The 13857-nt window shown below is 38.3% G+C and overlaps 1 protein-coding gene across 1 annotated transcript in view; it reads left to right on the top strand.

The window, feature by feature from the left end:
- The first annotated feature begins 4189 nt into the window (after positions 1–4189).
- Positions 4190–13857, top strand: part of BRD10 (bromodomain containing 10) — a 48162-nt gene continuing 38494 nt past the window's right edge. Inside the window, exons 1-2 of the mRNA XM_062513309.1 lie at positions 4190–4740; positions 7002–7202. Coding sequence (XP_062369293.1) covers positions 4190–4740; positions 7002–7202 — 752 coding nt within the window. The remainder of the gene's footprint in view (positions 4741–7001; positions 7203–13857) is intronic.

The raw sequence follows: 13857 nt of genomic DNA on the forward strand, positions 1-13857 counted from the left end.
TCTAACACCACAAAAATGAAAAAGAAAATAGCTGCAGGTCTACAATTAGACACAACAAAGTATAATTGCAAAACCTTTCACATAAATAAATGTTGGGTCTGTATGAAGCAATTTTGTTGCCTTTCCTGTGTTGCACAATTACAGAGAGCAAAGTAAAAATAAACAGTGTTGGAGATTACTAAGTTCCTACCACAAATTTTCTAAGGGACTGAGGCATATGTAGTTGTGCTGTCTGTCTCTCCTTTGCAGATGCTTTTAATCTGCTGGATAATTTTGATGAAGTTTGGCAAGGGTGTGGAAGCAGGAAGCCTAATTGAAAAAAACAAAATTCACATTTTTTCTAGTTCTGTGAACATCAGCAGCTGAACAGCAGGCAGAATGACAAACACTGCTAAATGAAGAACTGCAGCCTGATCTCATCAGTTATCATTCAAGCTTGGCTAAGGACCTAGTTATCAGCCTATATGTGCTGGATGACCATCTGTCAGGTGTGAATGGTAATAAACAAGAGACCTGAACTCTGGAGTTTATTACAGAACCAAAGAAATTAGATGTTTTACCCTACTTGATTATCTGGCACAATTATTTCCTCATGTCACATCCCTAGCTCTCAACCTGTGTCCTCTGCAGGAAGGTCTCTGCTGGTGGTCTGGTATGGTTGGGTAGGAAATCATGTTGATTCCTGCTGTGCCACTTCCTGCAGCAGCCAGCTGCATTAGGCATTAGTGGTCAAAGTCCTTGGGCATCCTACAGCATTCATCTCCACACAGTTCTCAGGCAGTGGACTCCAAAGGCTATCTGGAATAGAGAAAAAAAAATTTGAATGTGCTCAATGGCTTTAGTCTTTCTCTAGCTCTAAAAAGACATTATAACAATTTTGGATCATAACATGTCATGTCAATTTAAAAAATACTTATTCATTGTCATTGTTAGAGAATGGATTTTTGATGCATCATAACACATTGTAAAATTTTATTTCTGATTTAAGTTGCTGAGAATAACTTACTTTAAGGAAAACTGTACTTTTTCAGTACTATATGCTGCAGAAGCTTGAATGCAAAACAGCTTACAGCTTCCAGGACTCAAAAAGGGAGGAATGTCTCTACACTGTAGAACTCTTGGACAGTTTCTTTTCTTCTGTCTTGTTTTTATTCTAATTGGCCATGAGGACACCACCAGCACTAGAAAGCGATGAAAATTTTTTATTGCTGTCTGTGATAACTTGAAGGTAGATGCGCTCACTTAGATTAATATTCTTTGAGAAGAACATGCATATCCACACTTGCAACTATTTTTTATGATTAGAATGTATGTAAATCTCTATCATGCTATTTTACAAAAAAATTGTACATCAAATTCAGATGTATGGAGAGAAATTGAAAGCATATTTATCAGCTTTATTTTCTTCTGAAATTTTTTCCCCCCCGATATGTGAGTCACAGATCCTAATAAATAATATGTAAACTGAAACACCATGGTTACAGGTTTTCCAAAATGTTTGCTTCTGCTTCAGCAGTCCTACCCTGGTTACACTGAGATGGGGGTGTTAACTCAAATTTAAGGCAGTAATGGTACATGGCATTTGTTCAACAGTGCACTCATGTGGTAAGACTCAGGAAGTACATACATAGTGTATGACAGAACTCCTTGAATATAATGTATTTTTCTTATTACATAAGAAAATACCAAAAATTTCTTACAAATTGATACAATGATGTTTCCAAGTACAATCCTTTTTTAAAATTATTTTTTAAATACTACTTTGCATACCGAGAAAATCCTCTTTCAAATATTTTGGTGATAAAATTCAGAGCTCCCATTAAAGGATATTATCTCATTTTGTCATACATGGGCCCTTCTTCACTGAAATTTAATTTCAGAGTGTAAACTCTGATATCTTCATTTCTTTCACCACCATAAAAGTTCAATTTTTGACAGGAGATATGAATATAGTTGAGATGTTATCACACCAAACTCCCTGAAGACATTTTGTGGCTACTCATCCTATGAATTGTATGCAGAATTATGACTACAAGTTCTCATATTCTCAGAGCATGGCCACATATATAGCAAGAAGCAAAACCTTTTATTAACTTACCAGGTATTGCTGCAGAGAGTATAAATGAGCCAGGAAGTGAGTGCTGCAGGCCAGACATCCAACAGGCACAAAACTTAAAAAAGAGCTTCCAGCATCATCTAGTTTTATTTAATTTATACTCGAAATGCCCACTGCTACTTCTTGAATGGTTGCTTTCTTCAGTTATGTTTTTCCTATAGCTGATTTAATCTCCACACGTTGCTGGAATCCCTCCACCTTCACTGTCCCTTTGATGACAACTCTCCACCTTCACCTTGGAGGGGGACTTAGACAAGATGAACATTACTCCTGAGATCAATTATTAAAGAAAACACAACACAGCATTCCCTCTGTTTTGCAACAGGACATATTGGTTCTTATGGTCCCAGTACCAGAAAGACATTCAGACTCTGCAAAGTATCATTTCAAATGCAATTTCTTAGAGCTAATATCATAAGGAAAGAATCATCCTACAGCATTTCAGATCCCATAAACCATGAGCAGTGCAGCACAAATGGGTTTGTAAAAGGGTGCATTACAAAGACCCCATCTGCAGAAGGGTTATCCCATTGTGGTCATTCAAGCTGTAAGAGGATTTCCTTAAAAGACAACAACTTTATTGATCATTTCTACTGTCAGACGGGATGTTTACATAAACATTCTGATTGCAGTTTTAGATAGAGGCTAGGTCATGGAGATTCCAGTACAGTGTGGGAGCTGCTCACAGCTACTCTGACATCGCACTATCTGAATTTATCCTCTAGCCGTGGTACATGCACAGCACAACGCAGACCTGAAGGCCATCCTGTATGTGGCTACACTTGGGTTAACTAGCGCATGGATTACTACAGCCTCAACGCACAATGATCCTTCCGAGCAGGTCCACCTTCCTGCAGCATAGAGGCATTTACTCTCATTAAGAGAACTCCATTACAAGCAAGGTCTCTGGAGTGATGTCTGAAGAACAAGAATGCCCCTACAGAAGTAGAGGGGTTTATTTTTCCTGCTCCCTTAAATTCATCTCCCCCCACCACCTCTCAGCAGGATGCCCTCAGCTTTTTATGGTTAGGAATGTGAAGATAAAACCAAAACCACACAGAGGTATGTGTGGCCAGGTGCTTTGCCTTGCTGTGGAGACAACTACCTGTGAGTTCTCTGGAGCCCGGGCAATGTCCCTTAGGATCTCGTAGAGGGCTGAGCAGGACTGGAGGGAACGCGAGGGCAAACGTGAAATTACTAAAACTGCACCCCAGGCCAGAACAGCGTCGTTAGCAGCAGCCTCCCCCTAACAAAGCACCAAGCCCCCAGCCAAGTCGGCAGAACCGAGTGCTTTTGTGAGCTGCTGCCCCACTTAGGCGGCTGAACACTTGTGGTGGCACACCTCTTATTTGAGACGGCAGACCCGTTACGTGACCGAAATCTCTCAGCCGCAGCAGCATACCAGCAGAGCTCTACGGCGCCGGGGTGCACGACCATGCTGCCACGGCCAACCACGCCATGAGAAGACGAGTGGAGCGGATCAGCCCAGCCCGGCCCGTGAGGGGCTCCTTATCCCGCCCCGCGGCCTCGCCGCCAGACCCCGCCCTACCCCGCCCCGCGCGCACCGCGTTCACCGCGTGGCCCCCGCCGGCTCCGAGTTGGGCGCCCTCTGATGACGTCACATCACACCCGGCGACCACGCGGGTGCGCCTCCTCTGGCCGGGCGCACGCATGCGCGCTGGGGTGAGAGGCTCCGCGTCCTTTCCCCATGAGGGGGGCCGCGCCCCCTCCCTCCCCTCCGCACGCGCTGCCGCGCGCGCCGCCCGTTACCCGACGGACCCCGCGCGGGGCCGGCACGCGCCGCCTGCCTGTCGGGAGCGCGCGCGCGGTGCGGAGGGAGGTCCCGACCGGCCCGGCGGGAAGGGAAGGGCGCGCGCGAGGGGCGGGATGCGCCGGTGCTGCCGGCCGCGCCGGGGGGAGGAGGAGGCGGGCCCTGAGGGCGAGGGCGCGGTCCTCGGGCGGGCGGGGCCGCGCGCCAGCCCAGTCGGTGCCTCCCCCGCGGCGGCCGCGTCCCGCCCCCCGGGCCGGCGGGGCGCTGAGCGGTGTCTGTGTGCGCAGGTGAGCCCGGTGCGGATGCGGCGGCCGGGCGAGGCGCAGCGCCGCGGTCCCCGGCAGGTGCCGGAGAACGGGCCCGGGGCGGGAGACATGGAGGCCGGCGGAGACCTCCCGGAGGATCGGCCCTCGACCCTTCGGAGTGGGATGGAGGAGCCTGAGGAGGAGGCGGATGATGAGGGAGGGAAGATTGCCTGGCAGCAGAGCCTGAATCCCGAGCTGCAGCAGGGGTACCGCATCCTGCGCGAGTTCCTGCTGGAGAAGTACCGGCCTCTGACGGCGCCGTTCCTGAAGCCCCTCGCGGATCAGGCGTTTTTCGGGGAAGAAGGCGCTGGCTCCCTCTCGGGCCGTAAGAACAGCCAGTCCTTGCAGCAGTTGCCAGCTGGAATATGGCTATTGAAAATGGAAGAGAAATTTTCCAGTGGGCAATACACAGGGATAGCAGATTTTGTGTGTGACTTCCGGCTCATGCTGGAGACTTGCTATCGGCTGCACGGTGTGGATCACTGGCTCTCCAAACAGGCCCAGAAGCTGGAGATGATGCTGGAACAGAAGTTGGCGCTGCTATCCCGGTAGGTGTAGAAAACTGTAGGGGCCGTGCCGCGTCTTCTTTACATAAAGTAGAACAGGAGGGTGTGTTTCTTTACGTAAAAATTCCTTTAAAAGAAAACAAGCAACCCCACAACAGATAGAACACTGGAACCGTCAACACTTCCATGAAGATTAACGTTTCCTACTGGGAACTATTCAAATCTTAATTCAAAACGCTTTGGAAATTCCAAACCTCAAAATGCCAAATAGAGCACAGCATTTCCTGGCTAAGATTTTCGTTCTGAAAGAAGCCTTTTGTGCACATGGAGGGACACTTGTTTACACAAGACGTCAAATGCTTCTTTCTTTATTTCATTCTGTCGTGAAGCTGCCTAAACTCTGTATGAATGTTTGGCTCTTTGTAATTGTTATTTTTACAATCTGTGGAATTATTACCGCCCTTAATATACATAGGAATAAATATTGAGACGAAGTTACCTGCTTTGAAATGGTGTATTTTTTTATAATCATAAAATGAGAGACCGTGCTTAACATACTATAGTCTGAAATGCAAAAACATAAATCGTGGTAAGTTGAAATGTATGTCCCTGGCAGGAACTTTCTTATCAGTCAGAGCAGCTGAAACATAGAAAGCTCTTGAGCTGTGTAGTAGAAAGCCCAGTTTAAATCACAACTGAAGAAGATGATTTCTCATGACCTTGTCATAGGCACAGTTTAGTCATTATCAGAAAACCATAATGGCTTCTTAGAGAAAAGCCCCCTGGTCTTCTGAATGACATAGTATTCTGTGTATAAAAACCTAGAGGTGTTTTAGGTGAAGGATGAAGGTGAAGAAGGAGTAGCGTTGGGAAGTATGTAGCTCTGTTTGTCCATCAGCTTTAAGTTTGCTAGTGACATGCAGCATGAACTGCTAGCTGGTAAGAAGGTTGCTCCTGTAGGAAGAACACTTGAGGAGAGTGGTGCAGAACTCACCTGAAAGCAGAGTGAATGTATTCAGTGATCCTGTAGCAATAGTGTATTTGAAACTCTTTCTGTGTAGCAGCAGTTTTGGGACAGTCTGGTAGTAGAAGGAAGGGAGCTGAATGTAGTGGGACATGAATGTTCCTAGTTTGCTTGAGTAAAACCTGATTTTTAAAAGAAAACACAAATCCTGGCTTAATAGAATTACTGCTGGCAGAAAAATAACCAAATGCAACTTGGAAGATTTTGTGATTTCAAATAGTAATGTAGGTATTGACTAAAAAATAAATTCAATTGCTCTTGTCATTCTTCCATTCAATGCACAGTCTTTTTCAGAGAAATATTTGGGAATACTGAACTGTTGGAGGGTAATCCTGCCTCAGTATATAGTGAATTAACTCTTCAGAGATTTAAAAAGATTTTTTAATTGTGTCTATGTGCACTAGGTTAGTAAAAGTTTCTAGTAACTCTTAAGTATAAAGGATTATGGAACCTAGAGGTCTTGAAGCTCTTTTACAATTTTTAATTAGACAAATTTGTTTTAAGTGTTTAACATAATCTTATTTGTAAAATGGAATTGAAGAACTACTTCTTGGAACAATCATTCTTACATGATTACAGAGCAGTATTTAGGTCAATGATGCCCTTCAAGTGATTCAAGGGAATCCATCAATGTTGGTTGTATAATTCCTGAGTACTACAGGCCACAGAAAATTGCTTTAGAATGGAGGTTCCTTTTAAATGGTGGTTGGATTTTTCTCCTCTGTTGCTCAAATGTTTTCACAGGTTTTGAAAAACTCATTTGTTTTAATAGAGTGTTTTGAAAGAATGTATGAAGAAATGTAACTTTGCAGACAAATTTGTAGTGTTTTGTCTTTCAGTTTTTGTAGTTTTAAATAGGATAAAGCCAGTGTATAGAATATGCTTCCCCAGCTTAAACCAACTAATGTGCCTTTCTCCCCACCACTCAGCCCACTATATTTAGGTATCTGCTAAAAAGGATACTTTCTTTATCTTACATCTGGTGGAAGTTTTTCCTTTCCAAATAGTTATGGAGTAAGATAGAGAATTCCATTTCCAAATAATATTTGGTAGCTTATGATAAATATACAGTTTTTAGCTGGTGTGAAAACGTAGGTCATATTAGTATGTTGCATTTAAGTTTAAAATTTCTTAAAGGAATTTGCAAATTGGAAAAAATGGCAGGTGAAAAAATAGATTTTTTTTTCTGAGTAAACATGCTTATGGTTGGTAGGCTAGGCATTGGGGTGCACTGGTAGGGAAATTCCTGGTTGTGAATTGGCTTGCTTTTTTCTTCTAGGCATTTAAGAGAGAAAACATCATTAGCTGTAACATCTAGAGGATGCTACGGGCAGGAGGATGAGAAAACTACAGCATGCATTTCTACAAGACGTCGTTCCACACCTCGCAATTTAGTAGGCTTGTCAACAGGCATGTTTGAGTCTGTGATGGTTCAGGTTCTTCGACAGGAGGAGCAACTGAGAGCAAAAGAGGAAAAGAGGTAATAAGAAAAGCTATTTTGTTTTCGTTTTAAGTACTTGTGACTTCCTAGTTTTCTAAAGAGGCTAGCTCCTTACAGGTTTTTTAGGTAAATAAATGTTGTGGCACTCTTATGGTCTTAAGTTCATGACTTCAATACAATGTATCCACAAAGCAAAAAATCAGTACAATTTTCTTAAGAAATTGCTGAGGTAATTTAAGTTTGGAATTCAATTGCAGCTGCTCTTATTTTAGTGTAGCAAAACTTCTAATATTAGCTAAAAACATCCACAGTAATTTCCTGTTATTGCATTATGGTTTATCATATATATCCTTGGTGAGTTTTTCATGCAATAATTAGGTTAAAAACTACCAGAATGCTTAATGACAGTCTAATTCCATGATCTTGTCACTGCTTCTCTTGCTGGTAGCCCAGAAGCAAATTATTTCTGCCAGTGCCTCTGCTGTTACCTCACTGATATGGCATTTCAGCTTGTCAGTTAGGTAACAATTTAGATTGTGCATATAAGTAACTCTGAGATTTTGTGGTCTTCTTAAATTTAAGAGCTATATAATGCCAGGCAATGTTTAATGTTTTACTTCGAGGAAAATGAAGCTTACAAGTTTGTTTAACAGTAATTGGAGTGTCTGTGTCTAAACATGGTGCAAAAATGGTAAGACAGTATTTGCTTCAGGAAGCAAAATGTTTCTAGCTTTTTTCAAAGTTTTGTAGACTTTTTCCTACATATAACCAGCTCACTTTTTGGTGTGCAGGTAATCTTCATTTTCAGCAGATTTGAAACTATATGGCTGATTTAGCTGCTAGACAGTACTTTTTTCTGTAGAACTTTCTTCTTTCTTCTAATCCACTAATGTTGTAATCACACTTTGCCTAAAGAAGAAGCAAAAATCACTAGAGTTATTGTTTCTTTGGTAAAATTCTCTTCATTTTTGCTCAACTCTGTTTTGAACTCAGAACTTGATAAGAATATTATGAAAAAGGACATTTTGATTGGATTTTAATTCATTGATTGAGTCTGTAGAACAGTTTATCAAACAAATAAAAATTACCCTGTCACACGCCTGTTTTAAGTATATTGCTGCAAAACCCTAGTAATTAACTGTTATAGCCATGTATCTGGATATACTCAAAAGTCCCAGATCCTCGGCAATAGGTGGTTGAGTTTACAGAATGTTCCATAACAGAAAAAGACCACAACTAGCTTGCCTCTTTACACCTTAAAGTTTTGAACTGTACCACTTATTAAGAAGCATTAAAAATCTGTCAGTAGATAGCTGGTTTAATATTTCTTTGACTCTACTGACCTTTCCAAATAATCATGCTTCAGATTATCTTCTCTTAGTTTTATTTCTTAATTGCACTATGTTTTCAAATTAATTTGGCCCTCTCTGTATTAATTGTTTCCCAGCTCACCAAAAATGTTCCAAAAGTACAAATTTCAAGCACATTTATGAAAAGGGCTTGGAAATTGGAAGACCTATAAAGTTAGTTGCACATTTCCAGTGAAGATCACATTTTACAGTATATGTAAATTTTCAAAGTGGTGCACATATAAATGCACATACTTTCAAAACTATTTTTATTTGAAAACATATTGCAGCTTTCTAAAACTTACTTTGGATTATTGCTAAAGTATATATTATGTTGTTAAGAAGAGAAGATGGTTATTCTGCTACTTTTTATGTTTTCTTTAGAAATCTAATACCCTGAGGTTGGCACAGAAGAAGTACTTTCTAAACAATATGGAAGATTGCAGCCTTGGGTATTTTAGTTGGAGAGCACAGTGCTGGCAAATCATTTGTGTTTGGATAGGCAGCATCTGCTCTTCACCCAACCTTGAGATGAGTTATCAGGAACATAAAAAAGAGCTCAGTTTCTGACCATCTAGTGGACGGCTCAGTGTGTTTGTAGTTGTAATTTTTGCTTGCAAATAAATTTATCTTAGCTCAGAATGTTTAAGAGTTTTCAGTCCCAGAAATGTAAGACTGCAAATGCAAGGGCCTTTCTATAAAACTTTGCCTCATATCTAAAGAAATTGCCTGTTGAAGTTCAAGTTTATACATAATTCTTTGCTTTAGATATTCAGATACTTTTATAAGACAGGTAAATTATGATGAAAATTAAATAAAAATAAAATTAAATTTATAACAGTAAAATATATAAATAATTATAATCATGTATGCTGTATAGAAATAAAAATAAAATGCAAATTAAATTAGTAGATTAAATCCTTAAAATGCTTTTTGATTATTTCTTTCCCACAAAATCCTTTAAATTGATTTTACAAGTTTTTTTCAACTGCATATTTTGGAAGAACATTCTGAAGAGGGATTTTTATCTTTTCTTCTGTAGTTAACTTCAAAGAAATACCAATATTTCCAAAATATTTTTGGAATATTTTTTGGAAAATCCTAATATTTCCAAATATTTTAATTACTTTTGTTAGAATGGCGTCCTTTGTTGAGACTTCTCTTGTAATTTATCCATTTCTTGCACAATCAGTTTAGCTTTTCTTTATGTAATGTTTTATAACTTTCCCCAGGTGACACATTCATAATGGTAGGCTCAACATGTAAAAACTGACAAGTTATCATTGCAAAGGTGATTTCAGTATTTGGAACCACTAGTTTTGCAGAGCAGCAAAAGCAGTTCCCCCCACCAAAGTGACAACATCTGATTTACTTTTATTGTCAGTCCTTTTTGTAAGCATTCTTTTTGTTGAACTGTTGTAATAACAGAATATTGATTATCTTCTTCTAATTATTAATTACATTTCTATGAATTTCTGCTCAGTTGCTTGGTGAAATGCTAAGTAAAGTAACAAATCAAGTAATTTACATATTAATTAACAATAAATAGTTGTGGAATTATTTTATAATTGGAAATGATTGACTTGTTAGATACTGAAATATAAAGGTAAATTCCTATTGAAATTTTTAAAACCACCAGTAAATGGCAGATAATTATCTGGTTGATTACAGTGGGAGTTAGGGGTTGGTATGGCTTTGGTTTGTTGAAAATTATGTAGGCAGTTCTGTGTCATCTCTGAAAACATGATCCTGGGATAAGCTTCAGACATGTTCATTAAAACATTTAAAGAATTTCATTCTGGCTGTAAGTTAGTAATTTATTTAAGGAAAGTATGCTTATGTAGTAAATTTTTGTTTTTATGAGTGTGTTAGCATGGAATTAACTGGATCCAATGGAAAAATATAGAGTATATAATAATATTATTTAAGATATTTGAGATACAGAAATAAGGTTATATAGTTATATAGCATACTTAGTATCTTCTGACTATTCTAAATTAAGAATAATTAATTTAGAATAATAATTTAGAATATTAATTAATTTAGAATAATATGTAATTTAGAATATGAAATTTAGAATCATTTAGTTGTTAATTTAGAATAATATGTAATATTGCCAATCCGTGTGTAACTTTCTGTTTATTTTTAAAAAGAAAGCTTGTAGAAACAAGTTACTGTGAATTAAAACAGTTCTGTGTCTTGTCTTTAAGAGTTCCAGTGTCTGACCTTTTACCTGTGAATCAACACCTAAGTAGGTTCGGTGTGATAACTGAGAGAACAAAATAAAATCTAGTCTTTGTCTCCTCTTCCCACCAAGAAATCTGTTGCAAGCAAGAAGGAATTTGCTGGTGGTATGTGTCTGCTGCCTTAAATAAGGAGAAATTATAAGAAGAGTAGGAAGTTATGTCTGAATTCTGTTTTAGATATTATCTCTCCTTGGGTATCATCTTTGATGAGTTTTGAGGTGAGATGCCACTCAAGAGCTGCAAAATAACTGCTGCAGATGTGTTCTAGAAAGATGGCCATTGTTAGTCTAGAAAAATCAGCTTCACCTTAGAATAGTTCTGTTACTACTGTAAATCCAATACATGTATGCAAACATATTTCTGGTAAATGCAAATAAGAGTATGAAACAAGAGGGTTTTTTACACTAGCTGTCAGCATGAAAACCAAATATGTATGTCCAGAGGCTTTCTCAGTATAAGGATATTTGTGCCACTGAAATGTCAAATGTCTCTCCCTTACCTCCCTCTCCAGTTTCTCTCTTCCTTCATCCCCTGCTCCCTTGCCCTGTGTCCTGTTCCCTCTTTACTTCTCTTTACCCTCTCAAAAAAAAAAAAAAAAAACAACAAAAAAACCACCCCAGGGAAAAAGCTGTGCCCTCCAAAAGCTGCTAGCAGGAAGACCTCAATAATGAAGATGTGAAAGTGTGCTATTATTTACATTTTTTTCTTGAGTGTCTGCTGAGAATGCAATGACAACAGATACTGTGGTAAAACAACAGCTTAAAAACAAGACAAACTTTCTACAAGAGAAACAACTTACAGTTTTCTTTTTAAAGGACCTTTTAAAACATTCTTTAAAATGATATAATAATTGTAATTTTACCTAGGCAGAGGTGAATCTAGGGTATTGTATTTATTTTGATAATTCTACCATTATTTAAATTATTACTTGGTAAAAAATTGGAAGTGCTTGCTAAGATGTTATTTTTGAATGGCCTACAGCTTTTCTTGCTATTGTTTGTATTTGTATTGCTACATGTGTTCCATCTCACCATTTAGTTTTGTTGCCATATTGTATTAACTGAGTTCACACCTTTTGGAGGCAGGAGGTTATTAGGAAGTATGTTTTACAGTTAGGAGGAATGAGGGAGTGGAATCCAAGAGAGCTATGAAATTTATGTTTGAGACCACTTTTGCGAAATATAATTTCTTCCTTTGCCTCACTTGGATATTACTTAAAGTTCCTTTTATTAATTATATCAATGCGATATTAGCGCATTTAAATGGAACATAAATAAGAATAAAAATAATGCCCATTTTACATGTGCAAGTAGTATTGTTAAATTTAGTGGTTTATTCACCAAGAATGGCTAATAGAAGTTTGTGCTGAAAAGTAGAATTTTGTCTTTATATTCCATCCTTTATATTCTTAAGTTAATGCTGCACAGGGAGACTGAAGTTAAGAATTTACTGACCTGTTTGCTTTTACCTTTTATGTTTAACATGAGTCTGTCCTTCTGCACTTACTAGATATGTAAATAACAAGAATGCATGTATGTGGTATTAAAAAATTCTATTCAAAGTATGGTAGCAAGTCACCGAACTTTTAATTTTATTATAGAAGATAAAGTATTCAGTGTAGTCTTACTGTGTTTTTTTTGTTATTTTGCATACACATGGCATGTTTCTCCTGTGCTGATACTAAAATATGGACAAAGCTATGTTTATTTCAGTTTTTTACTTTGTTAACATAGCTAGTCAATAGTAAATGCTTGAAATACATGCCCTTCAAGCTAGATGGCACTATGAGCTTCCTGTTGTAAAAAAAAAAAAAATTATTTTATCATTACTCTTTTGCTGAATTTGGAAGGCATTGATAATTTGAATGGATACATGGCATTTATTTGCTACTTGTTTATGAAGAAATAAAATTGGAGATTTGCAATTTGGAAAGAAGGACATGTAAATTCTAGTAGTATTTGTGTTAGAGGCAGATGATAATTTTCACCAGTGACAGAAGCTTCAGAGGAAAAGATAAAAGAAGCTTAGGGTGAACTCTAAAACAAGTTTCTATAAGTACAGCTGTATCTTAATCCTGTCTTTTGAAATCTGGTTGTGCCTTCAGGCAAAAATCTTAGTTTACTAGTGCAGCAGCATTAAAGAAAATTTCCTTTGGCTGGTAACTTTTGATATTTGTGTGATTCATGCAGATGTCTGTTTTCTGATTTGGAAATTAATTGACGTATCTTGTATCTTAGATGGCAAGCTACATGTAATTGATTATCTGAAATGGAGGCATTACTTTTTCTAACACGTTGCCCTTAAATTTCATGATGAATTTACAAATAAAAGCAAGTCTATCATATAAGTCTGTCATATCTCAAATCTATCACATGAGCTTTACATGCTGCTGCCATGTTTCCTCTTGCTAGTGTTTTGTGTGGACTCCCAGATGACTCAGTCTTTACAGGCCTCTCTGGTTACTGATAACCTTTTTCTCTGAATACATGTCATTTCTGCCCTACCCTGTTTTTTAGATAGGGGGACCAGAACTGAATACATTTTTTTCAGGTGAGGGCAAGTCAATTAATGTAATAACATGTTATTTTTGGTATTATTTTCTGTCACATTTTTAATGCATCCTGATGCTTGTTTCTTTTTTGACCACCATTGCAAACTGACTAGTAACATACTTTTGGGTGGGAGGGAAAATGGCTCTTGTACATGTAAATGAAGCACTTAACAATTAGGCATGTATACTTGTGTGCTGAGGAAGGTAGGTACAAGGCAGGTGACATGGGCCACAGGGTAATCATTTAAGATTTATCTGGAATTTGTTTCAAAGATTTTACATGGACTGGTTGTTGAAAATAACTTAATTCTGATTAAAAGGGGCTTAGGAAGGAAATACTTTTTATTGTAATACCTGAAAATCAAAACAACTCAAACGATATATGCCAGGCTGTTTTAAAAAATCCTTTTCCCTTTTTTAGATTAGTCGTGATAGGAAAAAACAATAATTTCTGATTTTGGTTGATGCATTCTGCACTGCAAAGCAAGGCAAACTGAAGTGAAACTTCAGTTTTACTATGCTCTTTATAGCTTCAAGATAATTATGTT

This window comes from Cinclus cinclus, chromosome Z, assembly GCF_963662255.1.
Source record: "Cinclus cinclus chromosome Z, bCinCin1.1, whole genome shotgun sequence".
Classification (NCBI taxonomy): domain Eukaryota; kingdom Metazoa; phylum Chordata; class Aves; order Passeriformes; family Cinclidae; genus Cinclus; species Cinclus cinclus.